General features: G+C 48.3%; 1 protein-coding gene across 6 annotated transcripts in view; it reads left to right on the forward strand.

Moving 5' to 3' along the window:
* NDRG4 (NDRG family member 4) overlaps window positions 1-12,344 on the forward strand; it is a 42,994-nt gene that overhangs the window by 9,735 nt on the left and 20,915 nt on the right. For all 6 annotated transcript variants that reach the window (XM_086350941.1, XM_086350940.1, XM_086350947.1 and 3 more), the window contains exon 2: window positions 9,802-9,896. In XM_086350941.1, the coding sequence (XP_086207067.1) occupies window positions 9,825-9,896 (72 nt within the window). In that variant the 5' untranslated portion in view covers window positions 9,802-9,824. The remainder of the gene's footprint in view (window positions 1-9,801; window positions 9,897-12,344) is intronic.

Here is a 12,344-nt window from a genome sequence, read left to right on the forward strand (position 1 = left end):
GGGCATCATGGTACACCAGAAGGTGTAATCTGGTGAGAAATCCTGGAGGTGGTAGTGGAGCCCTCTTGGGAAATGCTGTACCAGCGACATTCCTGATATCAGAGGAGCTGGGACTCCATGGAAAAGCATAGCCAGCCACAACCTCAAGACAGAGTGGGACTTCCCTGGTGGTCTAGTGGTTAAGAATCCACCTACCAATGCAGAGGATGCAGGTTCAATCCCTCGTCAGGGAAGATTCCACATGCCGTGGAGCAGCTAAGCCCAGCAGAGCTACTGAAGCCAGCAAGCTCTGGAGTCTGTGCTCCGCAACAAGAGAAGCCACTGAAATGAGACACCCTCGCACTGCAGCTAGAGAGTAGCCCCCTTAGAGAAAGCCCTCTTGCAGCAACAAAGACCCAGGCAGCCAAAAAAAGAGAGAGAGCAATTCAGAAACATTGGATCCTGAATGTGAAAAAGTTTTAGGAAGAACTGATGCAGTTTATTTCACTTCTATTTTTTTTTTCACTTCTATTTCTTTTTAAGAATTTACAAGCATTGTACAGCAACTATACTTCAATTTTTTTTATTTTTTTTAAAAATTTGTTTATTTTAATTGAAGGTTCATTACTTTATAATATTGTAGTGGTTTTGCCATACATTGACATGAATTAACCATGGTTGTATATGTGTCCCCTATCCTGAATCCCCCTCCGACCTTGCTCCCCATCCCATCCCTCAGGGTCATCCCAGTGCACCAGCTTTGAGTGCCCTGTTTCATGCATCAAACTTGGACTGATGATCTATTTCACATATGGTAATATACATGTTTCAATGCTATTTTCTCAGATCATCCTACCCTCGTCTTCTCCCACGAGTCCAAAAATCTGTTCTTTATATCTATGTCTCTTTTGCAGTCTCACATATAGGGTCATCATTACCATCTTTCTAAATTCCACATATATGTGTTAATATAATGTATTGGTGTTTTCCTTTCTGACTCACTCCGTATAATAGGCTCCAGTTTCGTTCACCTCATTAGCACTGATTCAAATGCATTCTTTTTAATAGCTGAGTAATATCCCATTGTTATACTTCAGTTTTTTTAAAAAAGAACTTATAAGAGTAATAGATGTGGGTCTAAGTCTATAAGAATAAAATATTTAAAAAAATTAATTACCAAAAGTTCTGAATGATAGGAACTCATTATGTTAGTGACAGTTCTGCAGTTACTTTGTGTGTATAGTAGGAATGAACAAATAAAAATATTGCGGGTAATTATAGCCAGGTTTCTCACTGTGGAAGAAAAACAATTACAAATAATGAAAGGAGGGAAGTTAGAATAAACTGGTGTTGAATTGGAATTAGAGATGTCAGTATAAATTCCAGATTTTTAATAGATATACAGATACATACATAGATAGAGAAAAGTGTGTGTGTGAGGCAGAAAAAATAAAAGATGAGTTTGGAGTAAATTAGAAGCTACTAAAAAATAAAAAAGACAGCGAATGGTGAAAGGACCCAAGAGCCAACTTAACTCCCAATGGCCAAATCTGGCGCAATCAGAACAATAAAATAATAATGGAAATGGATTATAACCCATAGAATAAAATAAGTAATTGAATAAATCAGTGAATGGAGAAGAAAAGACAACTCTGTGTCTTCCAGGAGAAATCCGATTAATAAATGTAGAAGGGATGATGGAAATAGAAAACGATCATCAAGCAAATACCACTGTAATAACTGTAGGCAAGCCTCATCCATAGTTGTTAAAATTAGTGGGCAGAAAGTATGATGAGAAACAAGATGTCTGCATAATCTCAAAGGATCTTCCCACAAGATACATGTTAGTTACAAAGGGAAAAACAGTAACTTTACACTGGAGAAACCCGGCAGAACCTGAGTCAGGGGATCAAGCTTAAGGTTCCCCAGTAATGAGACAGACTGACATCTTGTACCCCATGAAATGACGCAGTGACAAGGGCACATCTCTTCTGCTGTCTTCTTGCGAAAAATACAAAACCTCGGTCTAATCATAAAAAAAAAAGAGAGAGACAAACCCAGACTGAGGGACAGTCTACAGATTTTAACTACTCAGTGTTTCTCGGGTGTCAGCATCATAAAAGACAGACTGAGGAACTGTCCCTGAATGGAGGGACCGTGCGGCGACTAAGGGCAGTGTGGCATCCTGGACGCGGAGGCTGCTGGAAAACGTGAAATTCAGTGACCGGTGCAGATTGTATCACCGGATTATATCAGTATTTTCCTTCCTGGTTTCTCTAATTGTTTAAGGTTCTGTAGCACGGTGACATTCTAGAGGAAGCCGAATGAGGAGTATGTAGGAAGTTTCTGTGCTTTTTTTTCTGTGATTTTTCTGTAAATCTGAAATTATTTCAAAATAAAATGTAGGGGGCAGTATTAATTTCATCAATAATGGGGTTTTTTTTTCCTTCTTTTCTATTGATTCATAAAATGTTAGTGTCAGCTCTAATTGATGGTATCTTAGATTTGATAAGATCTGCTCTGTAGAATCGGAGAAGGCAATGGCACCCCGCTCCAGTACTCTTGCTTGGAAAATCCCATGGACGGAGGAGCCTGGTAGACTGCAGTCCATGCAGTCCATGGGGTCGCTAAGAGTCAGACACGACTGAGCCACTTCACTTTCACCTTTCACTTTCATGCATTGGAGAAGGAAATGGCAACCCACTCAGGTGTTCTTGCCTAGAGAATCCCAGGGATGGCTGAGCCTGGCGGGCTGCCGTCTACGGGGTCGCACAGAGTCGGACATGACTGAAGCGACTTAGCAGCAGCAGCAGCAGCTCTGTAGAATAAAAGTCTCCTTTTAGACTCTTCCAAATACATATTCTTCCTCTGAAATGAGCATTGTTATAGTTACCTTGATTCATTCGAGGACATTTTTTCTTTTTTAATTTGCAAATAAAAGTACCTGTTCCATGCATGTATTTTTCACATAAATGGGCTTATTTATTTATACTTATTATTCTGTGCCATGCCCTTTTCTCTTACCTGCGTATTTTAGAATGCCTTCCTTATCTGTTTGAGTGGACCTGCCTCATTTTTTAAATAGCTGTGTGATGCTCAGGGGTATAGATGTGCCAGGGTTTGTTTAACCATTCTCCTGACATTTATTTTCCTTGTGATGATTCTTTTCACTTTTTTTCCTATTCCAAAGAGCGCTGCAGAGTGCACCCCTGTGCAGAGCCTCTTCGTGTTTTTCTTCAGGATAAATACCTAGAAACGGAATTATTGAGAGAGATTTGCATTTTCCCCACAACCTCATTGACACTGAATGTTACCAATCATTTAATATGTTAGAGTCTGAGCAAAGAATCATTCATTCATTCATTTCATGTCATTCAACAAACACACATCGTGTCAGAAAATATTAACAATTTATTTTCATTATTATTGCTGTTGTCATTGTTGTGGGCATGTGATGGGGAAAGGCATTTCAGGCAGAGGGAAGAGCATGCACAGAAGCACGTGCTTCCTGCAGGAATAATGGGCCGACTGAGTCAGCTGGGGTCTTTAGCTGAGTGTCGGCATCCAAATATGGCTGCCTTCAGCACAGTGGGAGTGTGTGTGTGTGTGTGTGTGTGTGTGTGTGTGTGTGTGTGTTGGCAGGGTGGCGGTGGTTGTGGAGAGATAGGAATTCACGGGCCCAAATCAAGGAAGAAGCAGGAGACGTAGTCTAGGTCAAATGTGGCATAAAGCAGGGGGCTGTAATGGGAGAGGAGATGGAGGCTGGGCCAGAACACAAGATCATGTTCCCTGCAGCCTCCTGTTAAGCCATCTACCCCAGGGAAACAGAATCTGTGTAGAGTAGGGTTTGTTTTTTTTATGGGGTGTGGGGGTGGGCAGTCGGCCACAATGCAGCCTGCGGGATCTAAGTGCCCTGACCAGGAATTGAACCTGGGGCCCTGGCAGTGAGAGCACTGAGTCCTGAGCCACTGCACCACCAGGGGATTCCCTAGAGTTGGGTTTAAGAGCACGGGCTCTGGGGTTCCTCCCTGGATGCGCCACAGGGGACTTGCACCAGTCACACCCTCCATGCGCCTGTTCTTGCCTCACCTGTGAGATGGGGATGCTGAGGGAAGGTCTGTCTCCATCCCAGGCCCGCCACCAGCGCTGTCCCAGCCCTCTGAGGTCTGCATCCAGACAGTGAGAGTGATATGAGGGGCCAGCTACTCGGACAGCTCTCAACCCTCTACACAATGCAGCTGGAAGCAAAGTTCCTGAGTTCTGGGTCCCTGAGTTCTGGGACTTCTTTTCAAACCACAGTGCTGGTGTGGTGTGGGTAGATGGAAGGGCATCGGGTGCCCAGGCTTGAACGTGAGTCTGATCCTGCCCTAAGCGACCTCCTTCTCAATCTGTGGCACAGACCCTTCCCCAGGGTGGAGCTGCCCAGGTCAGACTGGCTCTGCTCCTTGTTCCATTTGCTCGAGGCTCTTCTCATAACGGGACGTCATAACTAGGACTTTCAGGAGTGCATCAACCACAGGGTGCCTTGGACCAAGACCCTGACCATGACCTGCCAGAGACCCCCTCCCTCCAATGATTGAAAAAACAAGAAAGTCCTACCCCTTTTATAGTTTGGTTTCTCCCTGTCCCACAGGATCTGGTTCACCTGCATACGCTAACTTCATCCTGTTGGTGTCTGGCCTTCCTTCTCCTTCAGCTCTTGTGTTTCTCAGGGGGGCAGCTCAAGGTGTTTTGGGGTGGGGAGCGATGCTTCACTGTGCAGCGGTGTCCCCAGGCAGCCTTCCTTGCCTCTGACTCCTAACCACTGTAGGTGCCCCCGGTTGCTGCTGCTGCGTCGCTTCAGTCATATCCGCCTTCTGGCGACCCCATGGACTGCAGCCTACCAGGCTCCTCTGTCCGTGGGATTTGCCAGGCAAGAGTACTGGAGTAGGTTGCCATTGCCTTCTCCTCTCGGTTGCTGAGACAAGCTCAAATCCTTGCATGTATTTCCAGATGCCCCTACTACTGACTGAGCTGGGCTTCTACTCAACAATGGCTTTATTCCATAGGATGCGTAACTGCCACTGATCAGTTTAATTGAAGCATTTATTGAATAGTTTCGGGGCTTCCCAGGTGGCTCAGTGGTAAAGAACTCGCCTAGCTAATGTAGGAGATACGGGTTCAATCCCCGAGTCGGGGAGATCCCCTGGAGAAGGAAATGGCAAACCACTCCAGTATTCTTGCCTGGGAAATCCCATGGACAGAGGAGCCTGGCGGGCTCCAGTAGTCCATGGTGTCGCAAACAGTTGGACATGACTGAGTGATTACACACCAACTACACACCTCAGGAACGATCATAGTAATCATTTACATTTTTAACCCTGTTAAGTCTGAGCGTTCACATGGCCCAGGTCTCAGCACAGAATCACATTTAAAGAAGCACAAAATCAGCAACCAAAAGTAATAGAAAAGAAATGCAATTCCTTTTAAAGAATTCACCCACCTTCACTGCTCTAGGGCCCCTTTCTGTCACCCAGCCAAAGAGCCCTTGCTTTCTCTCCCTCACCCCTTTCCTGTCCTTTTATTGCAAACATCAGCAGAGCCTCCCTGCCAGCAGGTATGACTTTCCTTAAACAGGAGACAAAAGAAAAAGAAAGTCCTCCAAGTTGGCAGAAGAAAGTTAGGAGGACCCCAATCAACCCTGTGATTTTTGTCCCATCCAAATGGGTATAGAAATCTATTTTAAAAGCACGTTTCTCAGACTCACAGATTTAGAGAATAAACTTATAGTTCCTGGGGTGAGGGGAAGACTGTGGGGAAGGGATAGGGAGTTTGGGCTGGACCTGTACACACTGCTACATTTAAAATGGATAAGCAACTAGGACCCACTGTATAGCACAGGGAACTCTGCGCAATGTTATGGGGAAGCCTGGATGGGAGGAGAGTTTGGGAGAGAATGGATACACCTATATATATGGCTGGGTCCCTTTGCTGTTCACCTGCAATTATCACAACATTGTTAATCGGCTATACCCAATACAGAAAAAAAAAAGTTTAAAAAAATAAATAAAAGAACACCTGGTACATAGTAAAAATACTAAAAATAAATTACAAAAACACATTTCTGTCTGTTGTCTTTGTTGTACCTCAAAGCTTTCTGAGGTGGGCAAAGGGAGGCTACCACTCCCATTTTGCAGATAAGCAATCCTGTTAGTGGCCTGCTCAAAATAAAGCTAGGCAGTGAGTGAGACAGAAGAGATTCCAGGGACTGCGGACCTAACCACTGAGAAGCTGAGGGCTGGAATTCATCCCAGGCCCATTTGTTTCTAACACTCTGCGTTGCCTTTAGGGACTTGGGGATTAAGAGGAGGGGAAAGACAGAGTGAAAAGGCCCATCGCTATGGCTCCAAGACCCCCTCCCCCCGGGCACCTCCCACCCCACCTGCTCTGTGCCCCCTGACTCTGTACAGACCTGACTCAGGCTTCCTTGTGGGACTTGATAGGAACCTCACTCTTTTCTGAAAGCTTTTTTCCAGCTTTATTGAGATACCAAAGTTGACATATAACATTGTATAATAAGTTTAAGGTATACAATGTATTGATTTGATAGGAATCTCATTTTCTTGTAACATTATCTAGCTGCCTTCTTTTAATTTTTAAAAATTATTTACTTCTTGGCTATGCTGGGTCTTTGTTGCTGCTCTGGGCAGTGCAGCGAGCAGGGGGCTACTCTCCAGTGGCAGTGCCTGGGCTTCTCATTGCGATGGCTTCTCTTGCCGTGGAGCACGGGCTCTAGAGAGCTCAGGCTTCAGCAGCTGTGGCTCGCTGGCTCTAGAGCACAGGCTCAATAGTTGTGGCTCATGGGTTTAGTAGCTCTGTGGCATGTGGGATCTTCCTGGATCAGGGATTGAACCCACGTCTCCTGTATTGACAGGCAGATTCTTTACCACTGAGCCACCAGGGAATCCCTGCTTTTTCCCTCCCAATCACAACTCTCTTAGGAAGGAACTTGTCTGCCACCACCACCTGGGAAGAATGCCTGCTGTGGCCTCTGTTCTGGAGCCCCACACCACCACCCGCTGGGCCCTGGGCGGTCCCTGTTTTCCTGGGGCTGAGACATCCCCGGTTCTCTGGAGTATGAGGTTTCTCTTTGCAGCCCCCTTCCCCACCACCCCCTCCCTCACAGGCCATCTGTCCCTGCACTGCCCACTCTCAGCCCTTTTAATAGCACCGTCCTTGGGGAGGCTGGGTCTCCAGGGTGGTTTCGTAACAGACCTGGGTGAGGGCGGGGACATCCCAGTCCTGCCAAGGCATTTAATTGAGTCGGGTATTCAGGGAGGCTGGAGGCTAAAGACTCCCTAATGGGGAAGAGACTTCCAGGGTGGGGGCCCTTCTTTCAGCTCCCCACCGGATGGAGGGATGAATGTGCACACATCAGAAAGAATGGAAGAGAAAGTGGGGGAGGGGAGAGAGGACGCCGCTCTAAAAATACAGCCCATGTGCATTGTGTTAGCCGGTTTCCCTGGAAACCACTGGGAACAGAGAGCTCCAGGGTGGCACAAGGTGCGGGGACCTGGGCGCCTAGGCGGGCAGGGGCCTTCCTGCCTGGTCTCTTCATGCTGGGGACCAGGCTCTGCCAGGGGTGGCAGCACAGAGCTGGATTAACCTTCCAGCAGGCCTGGGTGGCCAGCAGTTCCCAGCCCAGCCTCAGCGCATCTCAACCCCAGACTAGACTGAGGTGGGGACCACCAGGCAATCAAAGGCACCATCTTGATAGCATTCTGAGGGCCAATGCTTCCTGCTTCTGACAGGATGGAAGGAAGCCCAGGGGAGGTCTGGAGCTGCAACCTGGTCTCAGGACTGCCCACAGGAAATGGGTTCCAGTTGAGGTCCTTGGGTCCAGGCAACGACTGTGCCCACTCCCCGTCACTAGGGCCTCTACAGGGAGAAGCCAAAGGAGCAGGGGTGGGCAAGGATGGGGGGCACCTTCTTAACCAACCAGCTAGTGGGATGGTCAGCCTTTCAGGGCAGAAAGGAAAGTCTGAGGGCTTCACCTTTAAGATAGACTGATAACAGAATTGGGAAGGAAGGAGAGAGGGGAGGGAGGGAGGCTGGGAAGAAGAATAGGGAGCGTCCTTCCAGGACAGACAGTGTTACAGCACCAGCATGGGGCTGGATGAGGAATTTCCAGGCCTGGCCCCATCTGGGCTTGGAACTTCTCTGAGCTTTGGTTATCTCATCACATTTCCCATCAGCGTGAAATCTAACAACACAGGAAAGTGCCTTGGGAGCCCTGGAGTGCTTTGCCAGAATAAAGAATTGTTAATGATCTTCAGGGAGTCTTTCTTAATGGTTTTTTTTTCTCCCTGATTTCAGACTCTAGGTGCTAGTTTTCTGTCCTTCATTCTGGGATAATACCTGTTAACTTTATAAAAAGCCTTCCAGGCTTTTTTTGTGTGTGTGAAACTATTCATATTTCTCGTAATTTTGATAATATTGTATGTTTTACAACTTCTTTTTAAAAATCTATTACAACACAAGCATTTTCTCACGTTATTAAATAATCTTACAAGTTATTGTCTTCCCTATTTGTGGACATTTGGCTTCTTTTAGTTTAGTTTTGTTTTTTTTTTCCCCTATTATAAATGGCACTGGGGTGAGCTTTCTTAGAGATAAATCATTAGATGCTAGTTTTCCTAAGGAAAGCATATGGTTTCCTTAGGAAATTTCTCCCAGGGAGAGGACTGCTGAGTCCAAGAGTAAGAACCTTTTAAATGATTCTAATTCAGTTCTGTAAAGCTGCCCTTCAGAAAGACGTATCAATTTATACACTCACAAGCAGTGTAAGAAAAGTGCCCGTTTTGGTGCATCTTTGCCAGCACTGCAAAGTGTGCCAATTCCATTAGCAAAAAATATATATATATATATATCTTTGATGTCTAGTGCGCTTTAATATTCCCCCCTGTATTTATTGGCTAATTGTAATTCTTTTATGAGTTCTCAGCTCATATTCCTGCCTAGTGTTTCTCTTGGTGAATTCTTATTTATGCCATCCTACAGTCCCAGCGAAGAATGGTGGTGCCAGACTAGACGGATTGTGGGGTCTTGGCAACCCTTTCTGTCTGCCTTCCCCCAAACACTGGATCCTCCAGACACACACATGTGCACAGATGACCCTTCCTCCCCTGGGGTTCAGAGGCCCAGAGTCTCCCCAGAACCTGCAGCCATTAGGCCTGGGCCCCTCCACCTGGTGGCTGTGGTTGAGGGGTCACAGTCTCACCCCTCCCTGCTGGTGGTGTGTCGTGACTGGCACCCCTTCCTTCAGTGTCACACTGCCAGCCCCCTCCTCTCTCAGAGGCCCCCTCACCCAGGCTTGTCCTAAGCACTGAGCTCAGCTCAGTTCCGTGTCCTCCAGACCCCACTGTCCACTTCTGACCACCGGGGGCTTCCCCACACGTATCCCCCGGCTTCTTAATAAATGGAATTCACTTGAAATTGTTTCAAGGGTCATGGTATATGGTGTCGCTTTGTTTTTCCTTTCTTTTTTCTTCTTTCCCTTCCTCCCTTCTTTTCTTCCCTTTTCGCCCCTTCTTCCTTTCGTCGGGGGCTTGGGGGAACATGTTTTAAAAACAAATAATGTAATGACCTCCCCTGAGCCTTGCTGCCCCTGTGAAGCGCTGAGCTGGGCCTGCTCTTGGGGACCGCGATCCGGGGATGGAGCGGAGCGGGCGGGTGGTGCCTGATGCCCCTGTCCCAGTGCGGGGTGGCGCTGTCCTCTCCGCCGGGCTGAGACGTCCCCGCCGCACCAGGCCCTAACCCCGCGTCCTCGCCCTCTCTTCCCAGGGCTCCTGCTGCACGACGTGACCATGGCCGGCCTGCAGGAGCTGCGATTCCCCGAGGAGAAACCACTGCTCCGGGGCCAGGACGCAGCGGAGCTGGTGAGTAGTCGCGCCTTCGCGGTCCTGGGGGCGGAGGGCGCCACCTCGTGGCTAGGAAGGAAACTGCGCGCCTTTTCTCTGGTCTGACGGATGGCAAGCAGCTGACCGTCCATCCTTCTAGTCTGGCAGATGGCAAGGAGCTGACCCTCCGAACCGCGACGCGAGCCAAGGGCCAGGAATCCTCAGGCCAACCTGGGAAGCCTTGTCCCTGCCGGGAGAGAGTTCCGCGCGGGCTGAGCGCCCACGCAACTAACATCCAGCCAGCCTCGCTGGGGCTTTGGCTGTCTTTGAGGCAGGGAGGCTCTTTAGAAGAGTTATTCTCATTTCAGTGATGAGAGAACTGAGGCACAGAAAGGTTAACTCACTTGGCCAGGGTCACACAGTTATCAGGGAGTGAGGTTCTGAGCAGCCTTTGGACCCCAACAGGGTCCCCGCTGGCCAGGGCTGCCTCCAGCAGCAGAACCATGCTTCCCCCCTCACTCAACCCTTTCAGGTCTGCAGCTTCTCTTTTTTCCTCACAAGCCTTTGAGATAGGTGGGCAGGTATTACCAGCAGAGCCCCAAGGAGCAGTGGGCCCAAGGCATTGGAGATTGTTATTTTACCTGAAAGGGCCCTCATCAGGACCCCAGACATCAGATTCCAGAATTAATTCTGCCCACACTTTCTAGTAATGGTCACTTCCAGCATGGCTTCCCTTTCCCTCCTTGCAAGGAAAACCTGGGGGTCCACTGCTCGTGGAATTCTGGGGCAACATAGCCGCAGCTGTCTGCTGGTTATGCTGCCAGGCTCCCTCACTTCACAGATGGGAAAGCCAGGAACCCAGTCCCCGGGTGCTCAGCACACCCCCTTTCTGCCCTGCCCCCACCTCCCACAGCCTCCCTCCAGAAGGTGAGCCCCAGAGCTGCTGAGCACCGCATGTGGGGTCAGAGTGGCTGTGCAGGGCCCAGGGGGCCAGCCACATGAGGTTGGCAGTCCTGGTCCAGAGAAGGGCACATTTTTAAAATTTTATTTTTAATTGGAGGATACTTGCTTTACAATGTTGGGTTGGTTTCTGCCATACAACATGAATGGGCCATAAATATACATGTATTCCCTCCCTCCCTCCCCCTTGAGTCTCCCTCCCTCCCCCCATGCCTGGGTGCAAGCTCAGTCACTCAGTCGTGTCTAACTCTATGGACTGGAGCCCTCCAGGTTCTTCTGTCCTTGGGATTTCCCAAGCAAGAATACTGGCGTGGGTTGCCATTTCCCACTCCATGAGATCTTCCTGACCCAGGGATCGAACTGCATCTCTTGAATCTCCTGCATTGGCAGGCAGATTCTTTACACAGTGCCACCTGGGAAACTCTCCTGCCTCCCCTCCCCCATCTCTAAGACAGAACCTTGAGTTAACTTTTAAGGCCTGATTACCTGAGGGCAGCCCCCAGCAATGGTCAGGAAACACTGGTGAGCTGGACACTGTAGACTTTTTTTTTTAATTCATTTATTTTTAATTGAAGGATAATTGCTCTACAGTATTGAGTTGGTTTCTGCCAAACATCAACATGAATCAGCCATAGGTATACATATGTCCCCTCCCTCTTGAACCTTCCACCCACCTCCCTCCCCATCCCACCCCTCTAGGTTGTAAGAGCCCTGGTTTGAGTTTGCTGAGTCATACAGCAAATTCCCATTGGCTGTCTATTTGACATGGGCTTCCGTGGTGGCTCAGACAGTAAAGAATCTGCCCGCAATGCGGGAGACCTGGGTTCGATCCCTGGGTTGGGAAGATCCCCTGGAGGAGGCCATGGCAAGCCACTCCAGTATTCTCGCCTGGAGAACCCCATGGACAGAGGAGTCTGGTGGGCTACAGTCCATGGAGTCTCAAAGAGTCAGACACAACTGAGCGACTAAGCACACTCATCTATTTTACACATAGTAATGTATGTTTCCATGTTACTCTCTCCACACATTCCACCCTCTCCTGGACACTGTAGACTCTTGACTCTGATCCTACTCCCTCCCTGTTCCAATCCCCCATCATCTCCTCTGGGTGCTCCATGCCAGGATGGATGTGCATCTATCTGTGTGTGGCAAAGAGAGCTGAGGGCACCTTGACCTCACATGTTCTCTTCCACCCCTCCCCTTGGCAGGGCACCCCAAGAGATGCCCCCTCACCCCTTCCTTCTGCTTGGAGAAGCCGCCCCACTGGTCTCCCTACTCTGTCCACCTTTTAAAGTCCACCATGTCCTTCCTGGCATTCTAATATGCTCCATTCCCTTGTTCCAGCCCTTGGTGAGTCCTGCCCTTGGGCTTGGTAAGTCACCCTTGAATCCTAATTATAAATTTCCCTTTTTGCTTAGACCGACAAGATTTGATTTCTATTACTGGCCACCATCCCTCCCCAGGCCTGTTTTTAACTATTGTTCTTGGCTTTGGTAAGGGACTCGGATAAATTTATCCTTTTTTGCA

Source organism: Bos grunniens, chromosome 18 (assembly GCF_055505025.1).
Source record: "Bos grunniens cultivar Pamir isolate PY7600 chromosome 18, Bosgru_T2T1.0, whole genome shotgun sequence".
NCBI classification, from domain to species: domain Eukaryota; kingdom Metazoa; phylum Chordata; class Mammalia; order Artiodactyla; family Bovidae; genus Bos; species Bos grunniens.